The 26,785-nt window shown below is 39.9% G+C and overlaps 1 protein-coding gene across 2 annotated transcripts in view; it reads left to right on the top strand.

The window, feature by feature from the left end:
* CLOCK (clock circadian regulator) overlaps positions 1 to 26,785 on the top strand; it is a 61,773-nt gene that overhangs the window by 16,806 nt on the left and 18,182 nt on the right. Inside the window, exons 2-12 of one of the 2 annotated variants that reach the window (XM_063136160.1) lie at positions 13,377 to 13,503; positions 13,930 to 14,021; positions 15,298 to 15,357; positions 16,969 to 17,117; positions 19,147 to 19,238; positions 19,591 to 19,680; positions 22,766 to 22,886; positions 23,809 to 23,922; positions 25,495 to 25,613; positions 26,342 to 26,424; positions 26,633 to 26,739. In XM_063136160.1, coding sequence (XP_062992230.1) covers positions 13,975 to 14,021; positions 15,298 to 15,357; positions 16,969 to 17,117; positions 19,147 to 19,238; positions 19,591 to 19,680; positions 22,766 to 22,886; positions 23,809 to 23,922; positions 25,495 to 25,613; positions 26,342 to 26,424; positions 26,633 to 26,739 — 982 coding nt within the window. In that variant the 5' untranslated portion in view covers positions 13,377 to 13,503; positions 13,930 to 13,974. Of the gene's footprint in view, positions 1 to 13,376; positions 13,504 to 13,929; positions 14,022 to 15,297; positions 15,358 to 16,968; positions 17,118 to 19,125; positions 19,239 to 19,590; positions 19,681 to 22,765; positions 22,887 to 23,808; positions 23,923 to 25,494; positions 25,614 to 26,341; positions 26,425 to 26,632; positions 26,740 to 26,785 lie in introns of both variants that reach the window. The other variant, XM_063136159.1, reaches the window with a different exon arrangement.

The following is a 26,785-nucleotide window of genomic DNA, read 5'->3' as shown; positions in this document are numbered from 1 at the left end:
CAAACTGAAGCTGAAACCAGACAAGACGAAGGTGCTTGCTGTTAAAGGCTACAACCTGTGTTTGGAGGTGTGTCAACTGGTTCTGGATGGGGTTACACTCTCCCTGAAAGACTGTATTCGCAGCTTGGGGGTGCTTCTGGATCTGTCGCTCCAAATGACAGCCCAGATAAATGTGACGGCCAGGAGTGCCTACTATCAGCTTCGGCTGATACGCCAGCTGCGTCCCTTCCTAGAGTTAGAAGACCTAAAGACGGTAGTGCATGCGCTGGTAACTTCAAGGCTTGACTTCTGCAATGCGCTCTACATAGGGCTACCTTTGTGCGTAGTCTGGAAACATCAAGTAGTTCAAAATATGGCAGCCAGGTTGGTCACCAGTACACCTAGGGGTGACCACATCACACCAGTTTTAAAATCTCTTCACTGGCTGCCAATTAGTTTCCGAGCAAAGTATAAAGTGTTGGTTATCACCTTTAAAGCCATACATAGTTTGGGTCCAGGCTACCTGCGGGATTGCCTTCTCTCGTACAATCCGCCCCTCACACTCAGGTCCTCTGGGAAAAATCTACTTCAGCTAGCAAAAATTAGATTAACAACTGTTACCCAGAGGACCTTCTCTTCTGCTGCTCGCAGACTGTGGAATGGCCTGCCGGAGGAGACTTGTCAACTTAACAGTCTACTAGCCTTCAAGGAAGCTTTAAAAACTGATCTCTTCCGGCAGGCCTATCCAGTGGAATTTTAAGATGTTTTTAGAATGTTTTTTAGGATGTTTTTAACCATGTATATTATGTTTTAATCCAGTTTTATGTATTTTATCGTTTATTGTTGTTCCCCGCCTCGATCAAAATGGAGAGGTGGGTAAGAAATCAATTTATTATTATTATTATTATTAACGAACATCAAACAAACAAAACAAAATGAAGCATTGCTTCACAGAATGCATAATTAAATTACATTAGTCAGTGCTATAGGATATTGTACAAAGATTGATACATGTCAGATAATGGGCAAATAGAATAGCTATTGTCATTTAATTTTGCTAGTGAACTTTCCTGTGTCATATAGCTATTTATTATTGGAAGCAGGGTGGATAAAAATCAATGATTTTTAAAAAATAAATTTAAAAAATTGGATTTTTAAAAATTTAAATCGGATTTTTTTATTTTAATTGGATTTTTAAAAATTTAAGTTGGATTTTTTTTTAATAAAATGCTTTTTGAGGAAAAATCTGTCTAAGGATAGTTTTCTGTTTAAGATACATTATAGTCCAAAGGCATCATGAAATAAGGATTAGTTTTTAATTATGTAGCATGAGGCTGTTTAAATTTTTTGGTAAATGAATTCCATTATTCCATTCACAATGTCATGCTCTTCCAGAGGTTTCTGTAAGATTATTTTTCTCCTTTCAATAAAGTACAGCAGAAAAGTTGTCCAAATATGAATGATTAACCTATTAAACTGGAGATAGTTCACCTCGCAATAATTTCATAATTATCTATGATGTGTTTCTAATAGTATAACTAAATCAGTATTTTTTATATATATAACTATAAAACTAATCTGAAAAGTTGCCATTTTAAAAATGAAACCTTCATCTGCTTGTAAATATTAAGATTATACCAGCAAGAATGAGTCTTTGGTAACTCTGAGTTGTGTAAAATATAGCAAGGAAGATTGCACTTTGGGGGTTGGGGAGCCACATGATTAAATCGAGTTTTTCTGAGTAGTGATTTAAATCATGATTGATTTAAATCAAATCCACCCTGGTTGGAAGGCAGAATGCTGCATGCATGAGAAGAATTATTCCAGCATGACATCCTTTTTGAATCAAAGAATCTACTAGAAACTTGCTAGGCATTATATCCAATATTGAGCAGTTTCTCTGCTTAGACACCCTGCTTAGGTGACTTGTTAGCCATCAGATTTCCTGCTGAGGTGACATAGACATCTCTTGTCTCTAGATGAAAGTGTTTTGCATCATTACCTGCGGATGAGACAGGAATGTTGCTGAACTCTGTGGGCTTCCATGCTTGAATGCTGGTTAGCAGAGAACAGCTTTTCACTCACACAATGGTAGATCTAACTGCTTGAGAGCTGGGCTGTGTTATGTTGAAGCTTGAGAGGACAAGTTATTAACACTGGAACTTAACTGACTGTGGAATATTCTTGGGGAAAAATATTACAATATTTACCAAGGCCCCAAGCCAGATTTTACACATGCATGATGATTAAGTAAATTTTCTGATTTGAGGAACCCCGATGATTTCAAACATTGAAAATAGTGGTATTTAGTTCATCCATTGTCAGCTTTTGCTTTAACCATCTTAGTGGACTTGGATCTAAGTAGGAGTGTTGTACCATTAATAACTATATAAAAAGGAGACCTTCAGCTCCTGAAGGTTTGTTATCATTGGAAAGGCTGGAATTCTTTGTACTTAAAAAACATGGAAGCTGAGAGCCTGACTCACTGAAACTGCTGAAGTTTCATAGGTTGAATCTGTATTGCAGTTCCTAGGTGTAAGTCAGTCAAGGAACTGGCAATACTTCACCCTGTACAGTCAGACTTGGATCATACTCTGTTGAATTGTTTTGACACTAATTGTTGTTTTGTAGTGCAAACAAACTATTGTTAGTAGCTGTGTTTTAAGCAAGAGGAGAAGAAAATGGTTTAAGTCTACTAGATTTATTGCCAATGAGAAATATTGGTCTGAGCTACACATAACAACATGCTCAGAATTGTGGGCTTTTCTCTCTCTAAATGTGGCTGGTGCATGCTGGGAATTGTAGGACATGCACAGCATTGCATCCTTAATTACTTTAAAATAGAGGAGAGTAGAATTTTTTTTGAGTATCATTGTAGTTTTTTTATAGCATTCTACTTATTGGTTTGACAGATTCTGCATTTGTTTAGCTAGACAATTGATGAATAATACGGCAAATCAAAAGTGCTGATGGATTCAGTTAGAAATTTAATTTGAAATAAAATATTAAAATGTAAAAAGTTCCCATAATTCCCAATTCTGGAAAATTAGAATACTTCTTTATTTGTATTTTTTTTTTGCATGGAGTCAGTTACATCTAATGGATATTAGTTAAATAATTACATTGCATTATTATATCATATAAAATAATATCTATATAAATTTTAGGAAATATATTTAATTTTGCAGCTCAAACATAATTATAATTTATGTTTGGGAAATAGTTTACATATTCAGTTCAGAAGTTCCACTGTGGTGTGACTCTGATTCTCCCTTGATAGGTGTGGAAAAATGGGCCAGTCTTCACACTGCTTTCTCTAGACTATGCCTGTTGACTTTGGTAGCACTTTTTGGAGTCAATGGCTTTAGAATTACCAGTTGTATAAAAAGCTATACTTATTTTTTTAAAAGCAAATGGTTCTATGGCCAGAATTCTGCTTAGCCATCCTGGCAATCAGAGATTTTTTGGGGGTGGTGGTGGTGGCAAGATGTAGTTAATTGAGTTTCATGGAGTGAACTCCTCCAGTAAGTAGGACCAGTTATAAAACATGACACTTATTTTAATCTTCTGATAGGAAAGGGCAAATAGACATAGAATTTAAGATATGCCAAGGAGGGATAACTGAGATATAGAAATGCGGGCAGGGGTGTTTGGCCCATTGAAGCTGCAATCTTATGCACACATACCTGAACATAATTCCCAGTGAGGTCTGGCTTTTTATTAAATTTGCATAGGGTTGAACTGTAAGTATGGAAAGTAGAGCCTGCAGTCCATTTAGCATTAGTTATGGCTCAATCCCATTGGAAATTGAAAAGCTAATCATGACTAACATTAGGTTCCACTGCTTTTAATTGGATTCACTTTAAATGGATTTGAAACAGGTTGAAAGGCTATGGAGAAACAAGGGTAAATATTTGGATGTTGGCTCATAAGATAAAGGTTAGGCAAAAACAGACTTTTGTCATTGTTTGTCATATATTGCCATCTGGTTACTGTAAGCTTACTTGTGGGCCAATAAAAGAAAATCATGTAACTTGTGGTGTTTTGTGGTTTTTCGTTGCTGTGATCAATAGAATCTTTTTACTTATCATTCATTTATTAGGTTCTGTTATTGGTATTAATATATAAAATATTGATACATTGTCACTGCTGATGCATTTTTTCAAAAAATATAATGGGGGAAATATGTGGGCAGGATTTAAGTTAGAAATAATTCTTTTATAGATAGATGGAGCTTCCTATGGCTTGATTGTAGACCTACAGATGTCTAGATCCCTTGATAAGGTTCATGGTGACATGGCAGCTTGTGGCCCCTGGTTCACGTCTGGCTTGTTCAAGGATTAGTGGATAGTGATGGCTTCCCTTATGTCTCAGACTTGATTTAACAATCAATATTAATATGGCATAGTTGCAAGGGCTGAGGGATTCCCATGCCTGTTTTATTAACAATTAGTTGTATCCAGATTTAGGTGTCTGCATTTAGATGGCTGGATGGTTTGAGGGAGTGGTGAATCATTGTCACCATCTATTTATTTGTATACTGCTTTCCCACAAATTGTGCTCCAAGTGGCTCACAACATAGCAGATGATCAAAAATAAATATAATTTACAAGATATCAAACAGCAATAAAAATTAACAACACTCAAAACAATTAAATATAACTATAATGCTGGCAGATAAATACATAATAGAAATATCAATACATGTAATATCCAATAAAGCAGTACAAATAAAATAAACTAATCCAACAACTGAGCACTAAACAGGAAAGAGAATAAAGCACAATCCAGAAGTATTTAACAAATATAAATAAATCACCATTCCGTATAAGGATTCTCCTTAATTAGCCAAATGGACAGGTTGGCAGTTATACCTCTCACTTGTGCCAGCCTTTCTTTTTCCAGCTTCCCCCCACCCTATCTCTCTCTCACCTGGGGAGGTAAAGATTCCCAGTCCTTCTTCAAACCATATATACCCACAAAGTTTTGACATTACTCAGCCTCTTTCCACCAAGTACCCCTTCCAGCAGTAGTCTTCAGGCAGCAGATTTTATCAAGGCTCCAAGGTAGTGAATTGGGTGAGGCAGGTGGAAATGCCAAGTCCCTTGATGTTAGTCCCTGTCCACCAAACATCATTGTGTTGATGTAGTGGTCCATGTGACCTTGAAGGAAGAGCTGGTGTGATCTCTCCTGAACTCCCCCCCCCCCACCAGCGGATCTAGAGATTTATACTAACTTACACAGTAAATAGCAAGACCCTGCAACTCCTCGACAGCCTGGGGCTCTGGGTGAACCTAGAAAAATCTATCCTAACTCCCCGAACAAAGATAGATTTCATAGGTGTTACCCTGTCGTCGGTAGAGGGAAGAGCCTACCTCCCAGCATCGAGGGCAATAACCCTACGCGACCAAGTGCTCAATATCAGAGCTCGACAACTTACCACCGCATGGTCGATACAGAGACTACTGGGGCTAATGTCTGCGACCACCGCAGTCATCAGGTTCACGAGGTTATGGATGAGAATCCTGCAGAACTGGTTTCTCAGAACATTCGATCTCTGTACCAACCCTCATCGGGCTCGACTGTCATCTCTTCTATGGTGGACAGTACACAAGAATCTCCTTCAAGGGGTTCCCTTTCAAGCCCCAAGCCCATCGAAGACGATCGTTACCGACGCTTCGTTGCTAGGATGGGGCGCTCATTGAGGATCGCTCCAAGTCCAGGGCAGGTGGTCTGCCCCACAGAAAACCGAGCATATCAACCACCTAGAATTGCTTGCAGTAGAGAAAGCCTTGAAAGCCTTTGTACCAACTTTACAGGGTCGCAGTGTACTTGTAGCCACCGACAACACTACTGTTGTCTGCTATATCAACAGACAGGGGGGCACAAGGTCTCATCCCCTGACAAGGTCAGCACTCCGTATATGGAACTGGTGCATAAGGAGAGACATCTTTCTAACCGCCATCCACGTTGCGGGAAAGACGAACACAGTAGCGGACTTTCTGAGCAGATCGTTCCATACCGACCACGAGTGGGAGCTCGATGTCGGGACGAGGCAGGACCTCTTTCAATACTGGGGTTCCCCATGATAGACGTCTTTGCCTCAGAAAGCAATGTGGCATGCCCAAAATTCTGCAGCAGAGCAGGCAAGGGCAGACGTTCCTTAGGGGGCGCGTTCACAAGGACATGGAAGGGAACTCTACTTTACATGTTTCCACCCTTTCCACTGCTAACACGCGTCCTAGCCAAGATTCAAACGGACAAATCGGACTGCATCTTAATAGCCCCGTGGTGGCCTCGACAACCGTGGTTTTCCCACGCGCTGAGACTGTTGAACCACAATTACATACGGCTCCCATCGATACCGATGCTGCTGACTCGGGATCGAGGCATGATACGACATCCGGAGTTGTTGACACTGAAAATGACGGCGTGGAGAATATCACTCTGCAGCCCAATGCCTTAACTATCGATGACGTATTGCTAGCGTCCCGCAAACCATCGACTAGAAAATCATATGCTAGCAAATGGAAAAGATTTTCTATTTTTTCCAGAAGTAGGAACACTTGACCTAACTCGTGCTCTATCAGGCACATTTTTGAGTACCTACTCTCTTTGCACCAACAGGGTTTAAAGATGTCATCAATAAGAGTCCACTTGGCAGCCATTGCGGCATCACATAATGGCATCGACAACTACTCACCTTTCACGCACCCGGTAGCGAAAAAGTTTTTACGGGGGCTGAAAAATACGGTACCGACAAATAGACACATAATACCAACTTGAAGTCTGTTGGTAGTGCTACATGCTTTGACAAAGAAGCCATTTGAACCCCTGGCTACGGTTGACTTAAGGCTATTATCCTTTAAAGTAGCATTCCTCGTAGCAGTGACTTCTGCTCGTCGGGCAAGCGAGATTAGGGCGTTAAGAGTCGACCCACCTTATTTAACCTTTCACAAGGATAAGGTGATACTCCGTACCGATATAGCCTTTCTACCAAAGGAAGTGTCGTTTTTTCACACAACACAAGACATTGTACTGCCTGCTTTTTTCCCTAATCCGTCAACACCAGTGGACCGTACTCTACATCTTTTAGATGTCAGAAGAGCTCTTGCCTTCTATAAAGCAAGGACAGAAGGTTTCAGAAAGACAAAACTGCTATTTGTGTGTTATGGGGAACCTTGTAAGGGTCTCCCCATATCTTGCCAACGTCTTTCCCACTGGATAACACAGACAATTGAGATGGCTTACGCCTTGTCTAACCTGCAGCTATCTGACACTGTAACAGCCCACTCCACTAGATTGGTGGCAACTTCAGTGGCTTTTCGGAGGGGTGTCCCTCTACAAGAAGTGTGAAGGGCAGCAACGTGGTCAGCTCCATCCACATTCATCAAACATTACAACCTTGATGTAAGGGCGCGACAGGATTGTTCGTTTGGAAGAGCGGTCCTGTCTGAGATTTTAAGATGACACACCAACCCACCTCCAGCTATGTCAGCTTGCTAATCGCCCATATGTGTGATGCATAGAGACCACGAAGAAGAAATGCAGGTTGCTTACCTGTAACTGTAGTTCTTCGAGTGGTCATCTATGCATTCACACAACCCACCCACCATCCCCTCTTGGTGGTATATTTTGATACTTTTTGTGGATTGAATTACACTAATGTTTTATACAAAGTTTATGGGGCCACAATGTCGGACTCCTGTAAACTGAGGTATAGGCGGGAACCGCGTGTACATGCGCAGTGCGCTGGGGATGGTTCCCGCCTAAAATGTTGTTTTTAGCTATTTGAGGTTCCGGTTCAAGTCTCCGCGCGGGCGCAGAGCCCATATGTGTGAATGCATAGATGACCACTCGAAGAACTACAGTTACAGGTAAGCAACCTGCATTTTCTCAGCAGCTGTTGATTCTACTGACCATGGTCTCCTTTGGGAAGGTCCCTGTAAGTCTCTGATTTGGGAGTTTAAGGCACTGTTGTGTGTTGGTCCAGCACTTTCTTACAGGGTTGATTCTAGAGAACAATATTGGGTGATGCCCCCCCCCCCAAAGCAGTTGAACTGTGGGGTTCCACAGAGCACTGTTTTGTCCCCAGTGTTGTTTAACATCTATATGAAGTTGTTGGGAGTGGTCATTAGGAAATTTGGGACACGGTGTATTTCTCTGTAATATCTCATTCAAGAGAAGCTCTGAATATTCTGAACTGGTGTCTGGATATGGTCATGGGCTGAATGATTGAAGCTGAATCCTGATAAAACAGTATGGTGTAGTGGCTAAATTGTTGGACTGGGAATTGGGTGATCCGGGTTCTAGTCCCCACTCAGCCATGGAAACCTAGTAGGTGACTTTAGGCTAGTCACAGACTCTCAGCCCAACCTACCTCACAGGGTTGTTGTGAGGATAAAATGGAGAGGAGGAGGATTATGTACACCACCTTGGGTTCTTTGGAGGAAAAAAGGTAGGATATAAATGTAGTAAATGAATAAATAAGGGTCAGTGTTTCCCAGGTTCGAAATTGGGTAATTTATCTGTTCTAGTTAGAATTGCATGCCCTCTGAAGAAACAGGACTGTAGTTTGGGGATGCTCCTGGATCCATCTTTGTTGGAGGCCCAGGTGACTTCAGTCTATTGGAACACCTACTATCAATTTCACCTGCTACAACAACTATTCAGAAGCATACTTCGATAGGGATAGCCAAGCCACTATGGTTCATGCACTAGTAACCTCGTGGTAAGAGTGGAATGCACTCATTGTGCCTCATTCAGAATATTTATTTATTTATTTATTACATTTCTATACCGCCCAATAGCTGGAGCTCTCTGGGCGGTTCACAAAAATTAAAACCATTCAAAGTATAAAACAACAGTATAAAACCATAATATAAAATACAATATAAAAGCTCAACCAGATAAAAACAGCAGCAATGCAAAATTACAAATTTAAAACACCATGTTAAAATGTATTTATAGATTGTTAAAATGTTGGGAAAATAAAAAGGTCTATGCATCTATTGCAGTATGCAGTAACTAGGATGCTCAGTAGAGCAACCATATACAAATAACACCTGATTGCCTATTCGCTACTGAGCCATGTTCATGATCATTAACATATAAAGCCCTAAACAACCCAGGACCAGTGTACTTAGTAGCAGACTGCCTTCCCCTATATATACCCAGCCAATTTTTAAAATCTTCAGAGGAGGCCTTGCTGATCATTCCACAACCTACAGAATTTCTGTAAACCGCCCAGAGAGCCCTGGCTATGGGAGCGGTATATAAGTTAAATAAATAAATAAATAAATAAATGTTGCTGTGTAACATCTAGAAAGTGGATCTTCTCAATAGTGGTAGCCACCCTCTGGAACTCCCTCCCCTGTGTGGTTCAGAAGGCAGAAAATATTGTGTTTTTAAATGCCACCTAATAACATATCGGTTTACATAAGCTTTCCCTGGCTTGTAATTGATATTATGATGCTGCTCCATTTGATTGTCTTCTATTGTATTGTATTTTTAATTGTTTCTGTAACTTTGTTTATTTTTGTTTTAGCTGTTATTGTTTATGAATAAAGTATTTTAATAGTGATTTTTAATACTTTGGCATATAAACTGCTTAGCAATTTTTTTTATATAAAGCGGTATAAATAAATATACTGGGCTGGCTGAAGCAAACTTCATCGCTTCTCCACAGCAGCCCCTCCAGCCTCCCAAATGCTACACAGAGGATTGGGGAACCCTGCTGAACGGGGTGGGCTACAGTTCAGGGGCATGGGGATTCCCCAAAACTGACACAATTGCTCCTGGGCATCTTCTCTGGAGTAGATCTTGCATGACTCCATGATGTACTCCAGAGCTGAGAACGATGAAATAAAATCTGAGTTAGCTTGACTGCAGATAGAGAAAAACTATCTGTACTCCGCCCTGAGATCCTAGTGATATAGGGCAGGATACAAATGTTATAATAAATAAATGGAATTGATCACTGGTGTGCCTATGGTGAAGTATATTCAGGAGCAGTGAGGGGGGCAAAGAAACAATATCACATTACCTCTCATGAATCCTCTATGTGCTGCACAATGGAGCTTTTCAGATTAATCCAGGGCTTATTACATGCTGGCCGTAAGAATGCTCTGGATCCATCTAGGTTTGTTGTAGTATACTTGCTAGGCACTTCCAAAATGCAATCTCTTGCATCCGCCAAGACTTAAAGGTATCCCGAGCACAGCCTTGTCCAGTTTTATTGGATGAGTTTCAGTTAGTACAGCTTGAGGACATTGAAAAGGTGCTTGGACAGGGTTGTGCAATAACTTTTGTATTGGACCCTTGCCGTCTTGGCTTATAAGAACTGGCCAGGAGGGAACAGCTGGCCTGGTCAAGGAGGTGATCAGAGCCTACTTGCAAGAGGGAGTCCTCCCAGGCCACCTGGCAGAGGTGGTGGTGAGACCGCACCTGAAAATACTTTTGATACTATAAACCATGGTATCCTTTTGGGGAAACTGAGTTAGGACTGGGAGCTAGGTACTGCATTGCAGTGGTTTCACTCCTAGTTGGATGGCCAATTCCTGAACGTGACGCTTGGGAGATATTGTTCGGCACTGTAGATTCTCCAGTATGAGATTCCACAGGGGTCCATTTCATCCCTCATGCTATTTAACATTTACATGAAACCACTGAGTGTGGTCATCCAGAGTTTTTGAGTAGTGTTATCAGTGTGCTGATGTCACACACCTCTATTTCTCCTTTTCAACTTCCCCAGGTGAGGTTGTAGATGCGCTAGATTGGTGCCTGGCTGCAACAGGATGTAGGCTAGTAAACTGAAGCTCAGTCAAGACAAGACTGAGATGTTGTTAGTGAGTGGTTCTTCTGACCAGATGGAGAGCGCTGAACTTGTTCTAGGTGGGATTGTACTGCCGTGAAGCAGCAGATTTGTAGTTCAGCAGTTCTGCTGGAGCTGTCTTTATCACTTGAGGCTAAGGTAGCCTCAAGTAGTGCCTTGTACCAACTTTATTTGGTGGCCCAGCTAATCCCTAGCTGGACCGGGATGGCCTAGCTTCAGTCAGTGCTCTGGTAACTTCCAAGTTAGTGCAATGCAGTCTACATGGGGCTGCCTTTGAAGATGTTTCAGAACCTCCAGCTTGTGCAAAATGCTGCACCCAGATTGGTAACAGGGACCATAAGATCCAAATGTATAACACTGATTCTTATCCACTTGCACTGCCCCCCTGTATGTTTCCGAGCCCAGTTCAAACATCTGGTTTTGATCTATAAAGCACTACACGTCTAGGGCCCTCAATACATGATGGAGAGCCTCTCTCAGCATGAAACCACCCATATACTACGCTCATCATTTAAGGCCTGCTCCAGGTATCTCCTCTGAGGGAGTCTTGGAAAGTGGAAACTAGGGGAAGGGCCATGTTGATGGTGGGCAATTATGGAATGATCTCCCCAGAGGAGCCAGCCTGTCATCAACATTGTTATTGTTTCACTGCTTGGGAGAGCTACAAATGGAAGACTACATTATCTGGTCACCCCTGCCATGAATGAGGCAGAGTGATTACACAATAAAAGCCTCCTCTTGAAGCACTGTTTGACCCAGCTCTAAATGCTTTATTGCTGAATGTAATACTTGCCTCATTCATACTTTTTCTAAACTTGTGTAATCTTTGACAAAAAACGCATACTCTAAAAGTTTAAAACCACATGCTTCATGTTACAGTGTCTACATTCTAGATTTCACAAGTAATCTTTGTGCAAATTAATGAATACATTTGTTTGCCAAAAGAAATAACTATTCAACTGGAAGATAAGGGCTTAACTCCCATAACAAGGAAAGTAGGTCAATAGGACAGTAGGCTATCAGGCCAGAAAGACACAAGCAGGTTTTCTGAGTCATGCTCTGGTTGGTATTTTTCCCCTTCTTCTCCTGGCAGATTGCTTTTCCTCTGTATTTAGTTTCTGCTTTTTAAGTTCCTTTTTAAAACATGTAATTGCTAATGTTGGGTAATTCTGCTGGCGAAAGGATATATTAAATTAAACATTTTTCTTGGAAGGGAACTCAAAATACCAGTTCAATGTTTGGACAGAGGTAGTTCTGGATAAGCTCCTTCCTTTTAGAAACCATCACTGCTAGTAGAAGTGGGAGAAGGGAATGATACAGAACAGGGCAGTGTTTCTGTGTTCTCCTGCTTGGGATAGGCAGCGGGTAAAGACAGGAGAATGGAATGTAGTAGCAGTTCCCTTGCCCCAAATATTTTGGACTCTGCATTTGGATAGCGACAATGTCTTCCAACTCTGGTAGTAATGCCTTTATGCCTTTGTGTATGTGTGAGACAGTGACAATAATGATAAATGAAAGTGTTAGGGGTAATGGTGGGCTCTAGAACTGACAGCATATGGCATGTCTGCATTCTGTGGGCCGAACATGGGATGGGATGACCCTGTGCAAGCTGACACAATTAGCACGGCTGATACAATGCAGACATCAGCACCACAGATGCACTCATTAACAGTGTGAAGTTCGCATATGTTGGTTAAGCACTGGGCAGATTGCAAGAGTAAATCAGCATGCATCCAATAGTAAACTGCAGAACTTGTGCTGTTTAGACGCAGTTTAAGACAGCCTTTTCCAAACTGGTGTCCTCCAGATGTTTTGGGTTAGAACTCCTAGCATTCTGGATCATTGGCCATGGTGGCAGAGGCTGATGGGACTTGGTCAGACAAAATCAAAGTAGAAGCTGTTCAAGAACTTTTCTTTTGTCAGACATGCATTTCTGTTTTATTACATTCAGCCGAAGGGGCAGCCAAAATGATCAAGGGGCTGAAGCAACTCCTTTATAAGGAAAGGTTAGAACATTAGGAGCTTTTTAGCTTTAAAAAAAGCGAGTAAGGGAGGGGCATGACAGATGTATAAAAGTATGCATGGTGTGTAGAAAATGCTAAAATGTAGGGTCACCCATTTAAGTTGAATGGTGGGAGATTTAGGACACATGAAAGAAAGTATTTCTTCCTCAATAAAACTGTGGAATTCACTCCCACAAGATGTGATGGCCACTAATTTGGACAGCTTTAAAAGAAGATTTGACAAATTGAAGGATGATAAAGTTATCAGTGATTACTTGTCATGATGGCATCATGCCTTCCAATACCAGTTGCTGGAGAACATGAGCTGGAGGGTGTTGTTCCACCTCTGGCCTGCTTGTGGGCTTCCAGTGGGCATTTGAATGGCCATACTGACAGCTAAATGCTGGACTAGATAGGCCTTTTGTGTGATCCAGCACAACTCTTCTTAAGTTCTGATTTGTGTATAAGTAACATTGTTAGTCACCCTTTATTTTATGTGAAGACATTCATTAGATGCAGAATTCTAATAACTTCAACTTTTTTTCTTTTCTTTTTAACAGTACTGAGATAGAGCTTAATGATCTTCTCTAGAGAATACATTTGGAAGGCACTCTTACCTCACAAGTCCGACCTTCTGGAATCAGTCATCTTAGAAGCTCACTATTTATCATCCAGAAAAGTCTAACGGTAAATTCCCCACAGTGTTATGCTCAGATAATTAGGATACAGTACCAGAAAGAAGGGAAACTACTAGAAACATGTTTGCAGACATTGAAAGAGTGTTTGTTATGCACGCTAAGGACTTCAGCATATTCTGCCAGGGCGGGGTGGGTGGGGGCGGTTTAACCAGCAGAATCCTGTACCATATCATCAACTGTCTTTGAATGTTCATTCCACTCAATTTCCAATGTATTTTGCCATCTAGAATTGCGGGGAGGGTGGTTGGGGAGTTATTCCAGAGATAAAATGCAAAAATCTCTTGGGCATTTGTACCTAGTTGCATCGTTCTTTGGATTCTGCCCGTTGTTTCCTGTGGTGGCAATAGAGAATTTCATTTGGGGAACAGAGAAACATCTGAAAGTTTTATTTCCTTCTGTTTTCATTCTCTCACAGAGCAGAAATACAAATGTCTACCACAAGACTAAAGTGTGATGTGTTATGTTCTTTACCATAAGCACCCATAAAATGAGCTCCATTGCAGACAGGTAAGTCATTTTCCAATTTTGCGTATTTTTATTTAAATATTGTTACTTATGACTTAAAACAGAATTTAAAATTTAGGCTGTGTGTTCAAAGTGTGATGAGAATGACCCGCAGCAAGCTTATGGCTTCTCCTGCCTCCCCTTCCCATTCTTCTCCTCTGCTACTTCTGATTCTATTTTTGCTTAACTACAGCTTGGTTCATGTTAATTAATTTCAAACAAACTATGGGACTGTTCGCACATAATGACCCTGTTCAGACAACATGATAAGCTGATTAAACATTTTGAGCTAAACATTATGGCTTAGCGTGTTGTGTGAATCCTGACTTGGCATGTTGTGTGAAGCATTCCTAACCATGGTGGCTACATAACCACAGTTTAAAAATGCTCACTAATCATTCACTGCAAAATGGTTAGCCTAACCATGGCTTAGTGTGTTGTCTGAACAGGCCCAGTGACAACCCATTTGTTTAAAAACTGATGCATTGTTGGGGAGAATAGGAGAAAGAGACTGTGCTCCCTGCAGTGTACCCACTTCTTCTGCTTTTGTTCAGCAACCCACTATTGGCTCCTGCTGAACAATCAAACCCAGACTACTGGGTTATTTAGGGGCAAAACTATTCAGTGGTTAACCCATGGTTTGTTGTTTAGTCAACCCACTCTTTCCTGCTCACGCATGACAATCCATTGATTTAAAAACCAACACATTGGTTTTGAAACCAATGGGTTGTCGTCACATATGAACCAGTTCTATAATTAACATTAACCATAGTTTATTGGTTCAAACTCTTCCTTGTGGCCATGCCAGAGCAAGAGGGGGAGTGGAGGAGTGTGTGAGCCCATTGCTCACTGTGGCTAGTTGTCAGCCTGCTAAACTATGGTTGAGCGTGATTTTCCAACACAGCTAGTATCTCTTTATATTTTATAACATAACAGGCTATTAGTTGTTTGCCATGACAAACTTCCTTTAACGGCAATGGAGGATTGCAATGATTCAGTTAGGATGTGTCAATGTTTCCTCTTAAATTATATCTATGGGTACAATAGGAAAGGTAGAGTTCATAAAATTCATTTCAAGACAATTCTCAGAAATGGCATTTCTTTCAAGATCTAGGGAATTAGTAATTTGTGGATCAAGGGTTTTTGACAATTATAATAATGAGGATGTGTTGTCTTCCTCTTTGGAACTGGAAGTATTTATCAGTATGCTCTCCTTATTTTTTATTAGGGCAATTCTATACTATGTGGCTGTCTTCTGAAACTTGTTTTTCTCTTGTAGAGATGATGGTAGCATTTTTGATGGTCTCGTGGAAGAAGATGACAAGGATAAAGCAAAGAGGTATGCTTTGTGAGATAGCTAGTGCTAAAAATATTTGTTTGTGATCAGGCAGAAATGGAATTGTATATCTAGATCATTTCTTGATACAATCCCTTGGAATATGTGGGAAGTTCCATATCCAGCAGTTTGATATGTATGCATAATGTTCGTGCACTTTGCAAACATTGCCAAACAGTGCTGTTGAGTATGAGGAGAAGAGAAGGGAGGACTGATTCAATACATTTCTTTTCACCTTCTTTCAATGGCCAACTGAACTGACAGTTGACTTCTGTTCAGAAGAAGAGATGCTTGTGTTTGGTCTGCTGCTGTGTGCAAAGATCTCTGGATGGGGGCCTTGGGTTTTTGCTTTATTTGGTTTACTGACAGTATTAAAAGATTGGAATACAAGATTAACCTAAGCAGACGTTGTAAAACCATAACACAATTTAATTTTAGATTATCTGATTTTGTTTTAAATTCACCAAGCATCCCAATTACAGTTACTTTTTGTCTCCTCTGCTTTTTCTGAAGCACCCTTAAAAGATAGAGTACATATTGCTTAAAATATTTTAAGGGTTAGATACTGTATTTATGAAGTCTGATGTTAATTGGCAATTCGTCTCTTGAAAAGCTACTGGACATGTTTAATGATAAAGATAAAGATTCAAACAATAATATAGCTATTTTTCAAGCTCACAGGGAGCTTGTGCTTTTAAAACTGTACTATTGACCATTGAAAGGAAATAAGACTAAAATTTCATTCAACATTTGTATTCCAGCAAAAAGTTTAAATATGTATACCTACACTGCTGAAGGTTCCACATACATTCTCCAAACTGAAGTATTAAGTATCTCCATGGCTAGTTTTATCAAATGCTTCCTTCTAATATTTAAATTTTTTTTTTGCCAAAGTATTATTTTAAATGAATATATTTTATTTGAAAGTTAACACTTAAAACACTTGGGTGGGTTGAGCCTAAATTAGTCATGCTTTGGTCCCAAAGGAATTAATGGGGCAAGTTACAGGGTAATTCTAAGTTTGGGAAGGGGAATTTGTGTGGGTCACTGTGGCCAGGCCAAGGGGTGGGGATACTTTTCTCTGTGTCTCTCTTCTTCTTTTTTTCCCTGGTAGTTTAAATTCCCCTACCCCCTCTCATTGACATCAATGGGAGGGAAATAACTCTGTTAGCTTGGGGATGGCATAGTTCAGGGGCCCAATCTATGAGGATGTTGGGAGAACTGGGGGTGGGGGGAGGGCTTTGGATCCTGTTTATCGAAGGCACCCTTGACATGCCCCAGAATGCCCCATTTTGGGACCTAAGGTCAGCAGGATCATCTGTGGTGGTACTTGTAGACCTGTAGATCTTTCTGTAGCGTATTGAGCAACTTCAGGGTGGAAATACCATAGTACCAGTGGGGCTCTTTTCCCTTTGAAGCAATAGCACTGCTATATCCAGCTAGTCTTTGGTAGGGTTTTGGCTTGTTCTGCTAGTCATGATGAATTTAAATCCTATTGATTTCAGTGGGACTAAAGAGTGCAATCACTTAAGTCTGGATCCTACCCTTTAACCCTAAAGAATCTGCTTAAAGCCTTTCTTATGAATTGACACAATTGCTTTTTTTAAAATTAAGAGTATCAAGAAACAAGTCTGAAAAGAAGCGCAGAGATCAGTTTAATGTGCTCATCAAAGAGCTGGGATCCATGCTTCCGGGCAATGCTCGAAAGATGGACAAATCCACTGTACTGCAGAAGAGCATTGACTTTTTGCGGAAACACAAAGGTAATTCTGGGATGTTAAATGAAAACAGTGAAATTATTCAAGCTATTTCCCCCCCTGTTTTATGCCATTAACCTTTCTGCCCCAATCTAGAGGAGGAACTGTAGTTTAGTGCATTGTATGCAGAAGGTCTCAGGTTTGATTCTGGGCATCTCTAGATAGGGTTAGGAAGGAATCTCAACTGAAATACTAGAAAGCTGCTGCCAGTCAGTGTTGACAGTACTGGACTATGTGGAGCAATTGTCTGACCCAGTATAAGGCAGCTTCCTATGTTCCTAGTTTATAGTTATGGGAATAAATTCCGCTGAAGTTGATGTTGTCTCAGCATAAAATAATATGTACAGGGTTTTGTCCAAAATTCGTAAAACATTTTAGTTCCTGAGTTCCTAAGAAGCTAGTAGAAATTATTACTTTTAAAATGACATATATAAAGTAATAAAGTGAAAGAACAGTATTTTAAATATGTGAAATAAACACATACCCTTTCTGAAATCCATCATGTTTATGAAGATAAATAGGTCACCTTTCAGCAGTCAGGTGAAACAGCAACAGAAAAATCCACTTCACAAGGAGTTTTTTCGATCATCGAGGGTGCAGTAGATAGGATTGAATCCTAAGGGTGTAATCCTATGCATGTTTAGGCAGAAAAAGTCCTGGAATTCCCAGCACACCCCAGCCAGTCATGCTAAGGTAATAGTAGTCTCTCCTTCTGTTTTTACAACTATTTTCAGCTTTTAGCCCAAAGCACATAGCTTTCAACTGCACAGTTTTCAATCTTAGGTCAAAATGACCCAGATGCATCAGTTGCTCTGGGCTGGTGTTCAGCATTCCCATTAATATAGATAAGGAAAACCAAGGCTGTGACAGTAAAAATAGTTAGGGGATTTCTAAGGCATTGATCTATGAACTCTTCTATTGCATTTCCTTAGGCTATGTGTATTTTAAGAAAAATTGATGTAATTACTTAGAATTTAATGATGAAGTAATTGTTTCCAAATGCTTAGCAACTCCTACTGCTATCCTATCTAGTCATCCATCTCAACCTCTCCCCTTTCTTTCTGCACTCCACAGTTAAGTGGTTTTCCATGTCATAGGCCTTTCAATTCCCTTTTCAGTCTTGTAATATGGATAAGTACAAATCTCTACTTCTCTTTGTGTTTCTCCCTCCTGCCCCTCCTTTTAAGATGTGTATGTGAGGGATTTATTCATAGAGTGTGTGTGTTGTAGGGATTTTCATTCAGTTTAATGAATCTTGTATCTTCTTGTAATGTAATTGCTATATTGTATGTAATCAGGTAACTTTCTCTTTTATCTAGTTTTATTCAGTAAAGGTTTTATGTTTATGCCTTGTGTCTGTGTCCTTCACTGCGTTATAGTTCAGTTTTGTTAAAAAATAACAGCTGTTGGATGCAGCCAGAACTAGGAAATCATCACTCACTATAACCGTTCGGCTGCTAGTAGCAATGGTCAGGATCCAAAGAGCAAGTTAAGCTCATGGAAACCCAGTGGAATTTTGGACTTTTAAAAACAATATTAATGATATATCACAAATTACTTCTGAAATTCCGTTTATGCAGAATGGGTAGCTGCTGGTTGAGAACAAAAATGGTAAGGCTCACCTGGCCTTGTAGGATTCTGAATTATAGATGGTAAAGCAAATTCCAAAGTGATCAGACTTTCAGCAATGGGGAGTAAATAATACTTCTTTACTCTCCGTCTTTGACACCCCCTCTTACTTTGTCCATGTCTCCTCTCAGAAGAATGCTGCCATGAGGACAGTTCACTTTCTCTGTGTTTCTTTTTTAAACAGCCATGTGAACTGCCCAGAGAGCTTCAGTTATGGGGCGGTATTCAAATGCAATCAATCAATCAAATAAATTACTGGTCTGCTGCAGAAAATGAACTTCATTTTCCTGTGTTATGGGGGAAACAACCTGTGTCTCTTTCTCTCATTCTGTTACAACTTCGCATCCACAGTTGGATACATATATTAGAGTAAATGCATGTGCAGGTAATTTGTATTTCTTAACAGAAATCACTGCCCAGTCAGATGCCAGTGAAATCCGACAGGACTGGAAACCCACATTCCTTAGTAATGAAGAATTCACTCAGTTAATGTTAGAGGTAAATACTTATTTTCATTCTAAAATGTGTTGATTATAATGTATATTTGGTTGGTTATAATGTATATTTCAGCTTTGCATTGTGATGAAAATACAATTACACTGAAGTATGCTAAAACATATGCAAAGGAGACACTGAATGTGCAGAATGCTGCTGACAGGCGTTTACTGGGGCCAGTTAGTGGCACATAGTACTCCTTTATTTTTTTCAATCCTGTTAGCTCCTTATCTGTTTCCAAACACAATCTAAAGTGCCATTTGACCTTTAAAACTGTAAATGGCTTGAATCCAAGAGATCTGAAACTAAATTGTACAGTGTCCTGTTTTTAACTGTCCTTTTTGTTTAATTTTAGGCTCTTGATGGTTTTTTTCTAGCAATCATGACAGATGGAAGTATAATATATGTATCAGAAAGTGTAACCCCATTACTTGAACATTTGCCAGTAAGTATGTGCTACTCTCATGAAAATATCAGACTTATTTGAGCATTTTATGCACAATTGGCTATTTAAGATTCTGGAGCTTAAACAGTATATATAGTTGTTAAGAAACTTTGTATTTCCCCACATTGGAGTTTCTGGTGTCTTAGTTTCTATCTTATGCTGTGTCTCATTTGATGCTGATGCCACTACAAGAGGCCTTGAACAGGAGCTTTAGAAATTTATCTCTTCTCATGTATGCACAGTCACCACAGGCTGGTGGTAAGGATAGATTGGGAGTAAGCAATGTAGTACCTGCATATATCTCCGCTTGCCCTGCGAAGAGCCCTGCTGAGGCCTGTGATTTTTTAAAAATGTTTTCAGACTGTTTGGCTAGTTACTTGTCTTTTTAGGCCCACTGGTTTGCTTTTCTTTGGTGTTTTGTCACTGGCTGTGCCCATCACAACAACCATTTTGTGAATGCCTCCTGTTTGTGATGATCCATGGCACTTTTCCAGAATTTCAGATGTGCTCAATGGCCTAAAACGGTTTGAGGCCCCTGGGATACAATGTTGAAATTGGGAGTCAGTGTTTATTAGCTAGAACCGTTATTTATTATTCTTTGTCCTATAACTACTTATTCTGGATGTTATGTTCCTTAAGTAAATATATGTTTAATGCTTTAAATACTTGCGTTCTGGTCTGGGTTGTTCCTAAAGTTGGCATATTTCATCCCATATGCTGGCTTTGTTATACACATGGGGGTATATATAATTGGGTGGCTTCTGCTGCTCTCTATAAATCAGTAGGTGGTGGCAACAGGTTATTTTGGAGGATATCAGGGAAGTTTGGATTCAGTGGACCAGCTGAATGACTTACCCAGTGACCACTAGGAGCCAGGCCCTTTTAGGGGACCCTACATACATCACATGGCTGTAAACACCAATAGGCATCTGACTTGGTGTCCTTGGTTCTGTAAACATTCTCAAGACAAAGGGAAATATATGCACTTTGAAATAACAATAAAAACTTCATACAGAGTTTCTTTGTATCTCTAGGGGGAAAAGTGGGTTGTATTCAAAGGTGCATGTACAAGTGTCTTCTTGAACACTGCAACTTTCTTGCCCCCTTGTTCCACTGCAGCCTCCCCAAAAGCTTCTCCTCAGCATCAGGGGATCCTCAGGAATGTCTTGGAGTGGGGTGCTGCAATGGGATGGAAAAATCAGCAAAAAATGGGTGGCAGAAGGTTGCATAAGCGGAGCTCTGCTCATGTACACACAGCCTCCAACCCAACTTTTGCAGTTGCCTTCTGTCTGCAGTCCCTCCATGCCACATCTCACATTTTTTCTGAGGGTGCCCAAATCCTTTCTAGGAGACACAGGAGGCTGTAGTAAGGAGGGACGGCTGGGGGAAGAAACAATTGTGAGAGTGGATTCTGCTTATGTGAGTTTAGCTACAACCTTATATAAAGAAGTCATTCTTTCATATTGACTCTTCAGAGAAAAAGAAAAACCAAACCATAAATGAACTGAGTCTAAATGTAAAAATCCAAAAATTAATTTCTGTTCTGCAGCTACCTTCTGTTTTTAGATTTCGTCAACACTAACACGATATTTTTCATATATTGTACTGTAGATGCATTTATTTCTTTAAATAAATAACTATTAAATTGTTTAAAAAATATTTATTAATTAAAAATAAATTAATTAGTAACTAGTGGTACATGCAACAACATGTTGCAGTGTGTCCACACCTCCTAGCAGGAGTGCTTCTGTTCAGGGTTCCTCCCTGCTAACCTTGCTCTCTTCCTAGACATAAGGACCTCAAGCAGGGTATTTCATTTGCCCATACCCGAAACCATCTTCCGTCTTCTCAGATTTATTCTCAACATTCTGTGGCTGCTAACATGTTTAATCCTCATTTGGCTGTACTTTGGGTTTGGGGTTTACATAAGGGTGTTTTTGGTTTTTTAAAGTTAATTTTATTCTTCTGCCAACACGTTTTCTCAGAGCATGCAGATCCCTCCCTCTTGTTTCTCAGTGGCCCTGTTTGTTTCTATTTCTGCTATTAGAGGAAATTATACTGAAGTATGTTACTTTTTTTACTAGAAATACTCAGCATGTGTGAGTTGAAATATGCAGTGTGTAATATCACACATTTATTGATCAGGATCCAAAGTATTAGGCAGGATCCAATGAAGCACTTATACCCCTGCCAATTCTGTTCTGCTCCTCCAGTTGCATTGCACAAGCAGCCACCATCGCTTGCACAATGGTGATTTAGTGCTTCCACGGGCAATCCGAAACAAGCAGAAATGCTAGTTTCTGGAAGGATCCAGGTTGGTGGAACTCTCATAAAGGAGTTCTGTTTATCTGCCTTCTTCCAGAAACGAGCAGTTCTGGTAGTTTTTCCGGCTTCTCCTAGGGAGCACTAAATCTCCCTTACGTAGGCAATGGGTCCCAAATGTGCAACGGAATTGATAAACCCACTGCTTGTGGAAGGGAATTGGTGGGTTGGAAAGGAATCAGTGGGAGGATAAGTGCTCCTTTGGATTTCAGCCTTGTATAACTGGTTCCATCTGCCGAAAGGTTGTGTGATTCTTGAGTAGTTCTGCTCCGTTCCATGTTACAAAAATGCCTTTTTGACATTGAAACTAATTTGTACTATGACATGGGGATCTGCCATTCAAAGTAAAAAAGCCTACTGAGCGTGCATAAGTGCTTGGGAATACCTAAAGCTGCTATTTGGATCCAATCTAAACTAATTAGACAGGCAATATTTGACACTGTATTTTTGAGATAATAGTTTTTAAATACTGGATACCATCAAACAGCATAGATATAGTGTTAATTTAAATCAAAAGTGGTCACTTTCAATCAAATACTCCATTATGATTATAGCAACCTTTGTTTACTGCATCTGAAATCGGTGTCATCAATACTTTAACTGTTAAAATATTTCAGAATGATGTGGTATTCAGAATGTCATATTACAGGATCTATACATTTTTAAGTTATCTCCTTGACAGGTTTGTTAGTTACTTTGCATTCAAAAGTGGAATTTCACAAGATTATATTTTAGTTTTTATTTCATTTCTTCTCTCTTTTAGTCTGACCTTGTGGATCAGAGTATATTTAATTTTGTCCCAGAGGGGGAACATTCAGAGGTTTATAAAATACTATCCACTCATCTGTTGGAAAGTGATTCATTGACCCCAGAATATTTAAAATGTAAGTTGCATTATTAAATTATCTCTCAGATACAGGGACAAGTCCTAAAGACTGCGATTTTTTAGGTTTTAGTGAAAATATAATAATTGGTTTATTCTGTTGGGGTAAAATTTCTCTGAAGACATTTTCACAAATCAATTAAATGAAAAGTATAAACGTTATACAGAACAAGTGGGACCTGCAACAAAATGTTGCAATCTGAATTGCTTCTGTTTAGTGTTCAGTCAGCCATGCCCTCCTTCACGATACACCATTCCATACCTTCTTCCATACATCTGATTTTCCATTTCCCCTTAAGATAGGAATGACAGGAATGTGCATCTTTTAGTTTCTTGCACTATGAATAATGCTGTATCATTCCTTGACACACACACACACACCCAGATTGATATTGGGATATTGATAGAGACCTACTTGATTTTCCAAAAAGCTTGCCATTATCCATTTCTTAATCTATGAGGGAATGAATGTCCATTATCCACAATTTTATTTTATTTTATAGTCCTCACAATACTACTGGTGAAGAGGGGGGGGGGAGACTTAAGATAGATCATATACTTTGTTTGTAATTCTATACACACTTACTTGGGAGTAACCCCCTTGAACTTAGTGGGATTTTCTTTTGAGTAGGCAAGTATAGGATTGCACTCTAAATGCATAACATCTCGGGTTCAATTGCTGACATCTACAGTTGAAGGGTTATTGTGGTAGCAGGGCTGGAAAAGATCTGAGACCTTGGAGTGCTACTGCCAGTTAAGGTGGACAGTCTTGGGTAAGAGGACATATTGGTAATGTTATGTTTAATGGCTCCTTTTATGGTTCTCATGTCATTGCACATTTTATTCAAGTATATCAGCTTGTAATGTGTTGATGTTCATCTTAGTATTTCATTATATATGACGTCATTGTTTTGTTGTTGCAGCAAAAAATCAGCTAGAGTTCTGCTGCCATATGCTCCGAGGGACAATAGACCCCAAAGAGCCACCTACATATGAATATGTAAAATGTATAGGAAACTTCAAGTCATTGAGTAACAGTAAGTTAATTGCAGCACATACTATATTTAATAAATGTTACTAGCTGTGTATGCATTTAAAGAGAAGAAAATATTAACCCTTTTTCTTACTGCTGTCAGTCTCTATGGGATCATCTACAGCACGTATCTTACTTACAGTTCACTTTGATTGCATTTCTCCCCACCATTTTTGTGCTGACCTTTAATATACTCACTCTCCACTATTTCCACACCTTGGTGCTAGTGCCTGGGCAAAGGACCGGTTTTTCCGAAAGGAGCAAGGTGTGAGGGGCTGTTGCTTGCTCCGTGTCTCCCTGCGCCCTCTTCCCTCTCCTCCTTTTCTGCCTCATTCTTAGGCAACTTGTGAGGCAAACAGCTGTAGCAGAAATCTAGCTGGGCTGGCCCAGTAACTGATTCCCCACCCCCCATTTTGTATTGAAGTGGCTGCTTTGTGCCTTCATTCCATGAGGGCTGCAATGCCAGCCCAGGCTTATTCTCTTCTCTGGGGGTGAGGGACTTGTGGGTGGTCAGTGGGTGTTGGGTGGACAGATCAATGCTAGCAGCAGTGATGGATAAATTACAGCAACAACCTATGGGAGGTGGTAGGGGCAACGAGTGGGTAGCAGCCCAATCCATGACAAAAAGACAGTAGAAATGCCATCTCTAAGGCAAGGCAAGCAGCTGTGGTTGGCAGGTGTCTGTCAGTGCCATAGCACCAAGACTGTGAAACCTGAATTTGGCATGCACACTAGTGGGACCCTTGCTTGCATAAACCTCTTTCTATACCCAGGCCTTATCACATACTTAAGACATTCCAGCACATGTACAGAGTTCAACTTTCACACTGTAACTTGTCATTACGTATGTACATGGAGAAGTTGGGTTGTTGGGATGGTTGACAAACCATCCAGAATGATGAGCTGTTTTAGGGTTCCAGGTGGCTTGTTAACCACTTCAACAATCCACCCTCGCTATGGCATATACCCAGTGTGGGTTGAATATTCAAAATTGCTGCTGTGACAAAAAAAAACCTGCAGGGGAATTCATCCATGGTGGCTTCTTCTTACGTGTGAACCAGGCCTCAGAATTATATGGCTGTCCCTTTCCCTCTGTTGTGATGCAGACTCCCCTCTGGGGAATGGAGAGGACAAATCCCTCCTCAGGGTGCCACATGGTACTCTATGGAAGGGGCTATGGCTAGGATACCAGCAGCAGGCACAATGTGTCCAACTCTTTGCCAGTTGTGTATGTTTGTTTCAGGGCTTTGCTGTATCAAACTAAGAGCTATTTCAACCTGTGCAAAAGTGTGTATGTTCACTTAGTGTGGAATATTTTAGTTTTAACTTGGACTGTATGTCTCTGATGGAATCAGGCATTTAATTGCATTTAATAAACTGTATGGCATTAGTAAACAAATGCTTTGAATTATAATGCCATGAACTGCATTATTAATTCACATTTTAAAATGTATCCTTGTTTTATAGTTCCTCCCAAGTGATGTTCTTTTTCATGTTGGGTTATTAATTATATGTCCTCGCCTATTGGCCCTGTTTGGAAACTATGATAATTTTCATCTCTTCCTCTTCCCCTTAGTGCCTAACTCTGCCCATAATGGTTATGAAGAAACCATCCAGCGGTCTCATAGGCCTTCCTATGAAGACAGAGTTTGCTTTGTAGCTACAGTTAGGCTAGCTACACCTCAGTTTATCAAGGTATGTTAGAATTATCATATCTTCAACATCTGTATTTGCTTTGCTTTTTGTATTTAACTTAATCTAAACTGTTCTTGTTGAATGAATAATAATTTAAGTAGCCGTACTCCAATCCTGGGTAAGGTCTTATTTGTATGAATTGCCCTCTAGATTGGTTGCTGTGCAGTCTAACATTCACATCCACCCTACCTATTTGGTGAACTTTGCTAGATCAAGTCCAAGCAGACATCCCCAGCAGATGGTTGGTGCAGTTGGTTTTCACAGCACTAACCACCTGTTTGTAGGAGTAGAAAGGCTCAATGTAGGGATGACTTCTCAGAGTTGATGCTCTATCCTTCCATGTAAGAATATTGAATTATATGAAGTAGTCCTTCATGGTGCAAAGTTAAATTGGCTGAAGGTTTAATGATGAAGAATTTCCTCTTTTAAGAAGAACATAGCATATTAATTGCTACTGAAAACAATACAACACCCTTCCATGTCTACTGGCACGTGGTGATGACCTTGCTCTTCTCTCCTGATAACATAGGCATAGCATATGTTGGGTCAGTAGTAGAATGTTGCTTGACTTATTCCTCTTCCAAGCAGCGATGAAACAGCAAAATAAGAAATATTTTGCATGTTACATTCATGTTAGTTAATTTAATTGTTTGGAAGTTTAGATTTCAGAAGAGTTTTTAAATTAGAGTAGAGCAGTTCTGAGAGACTTACATTTTTTTATTTTTTAGGAAATGAGCACTGTTGAAGAACCCAATGAAGAGTTCACCTCTAGGCATAGCTTAGAATGGAAGTTCCTTTTCTTGGATCACAGGTGCCATTTCTTACAATGTAGTACTAAACGGTAGCATTCTGTTACCGTTAGTGGCCACTAATTGGCATTGACTATTTATATAGCAAGAAATGAATTTTACTTTTTTATTGAATACATTTTACTTGATTTAAGTACAAGTATAATAAATAGTATGACTCATTTCTTCTATGCTAAGAAATAAAGTAACAACTCCTGTATCATTATTCAGGGCACCGCCAATAATAGGTTATTTACCATTTGAAGTGTTGGGGACATCAGGCTATGATTATTATCACGTGGATGACCTAGAAAATCTGGCAAAATGTCATGAACACTGTAAGTAAATGTCATAGTTATTTTATATAAAACACACAAATTTAGA

Source organism: Elgaria multicarinata, chromosome 10, assembly GCF_023053635.1.
Source record: "Elgaria multicarinata webbii isolate HBS135686 ecotype San Diego chromosome 10, rElgMul1.1.pri, whole genome shotgun sequence".
NCBI classification, from domain to species: domain Eukaryota; kingdom Metazoa; phylum Chordata; class Lepidosauria; order Squamata; family Anguidae; genus Elgaria; species Elgaria multicarinata.
The sequence above is the reverse complement of the archived record's forward strand: the minus strand, read 5'-3'. Positions and strand labels throughout refer to the sequence as shown.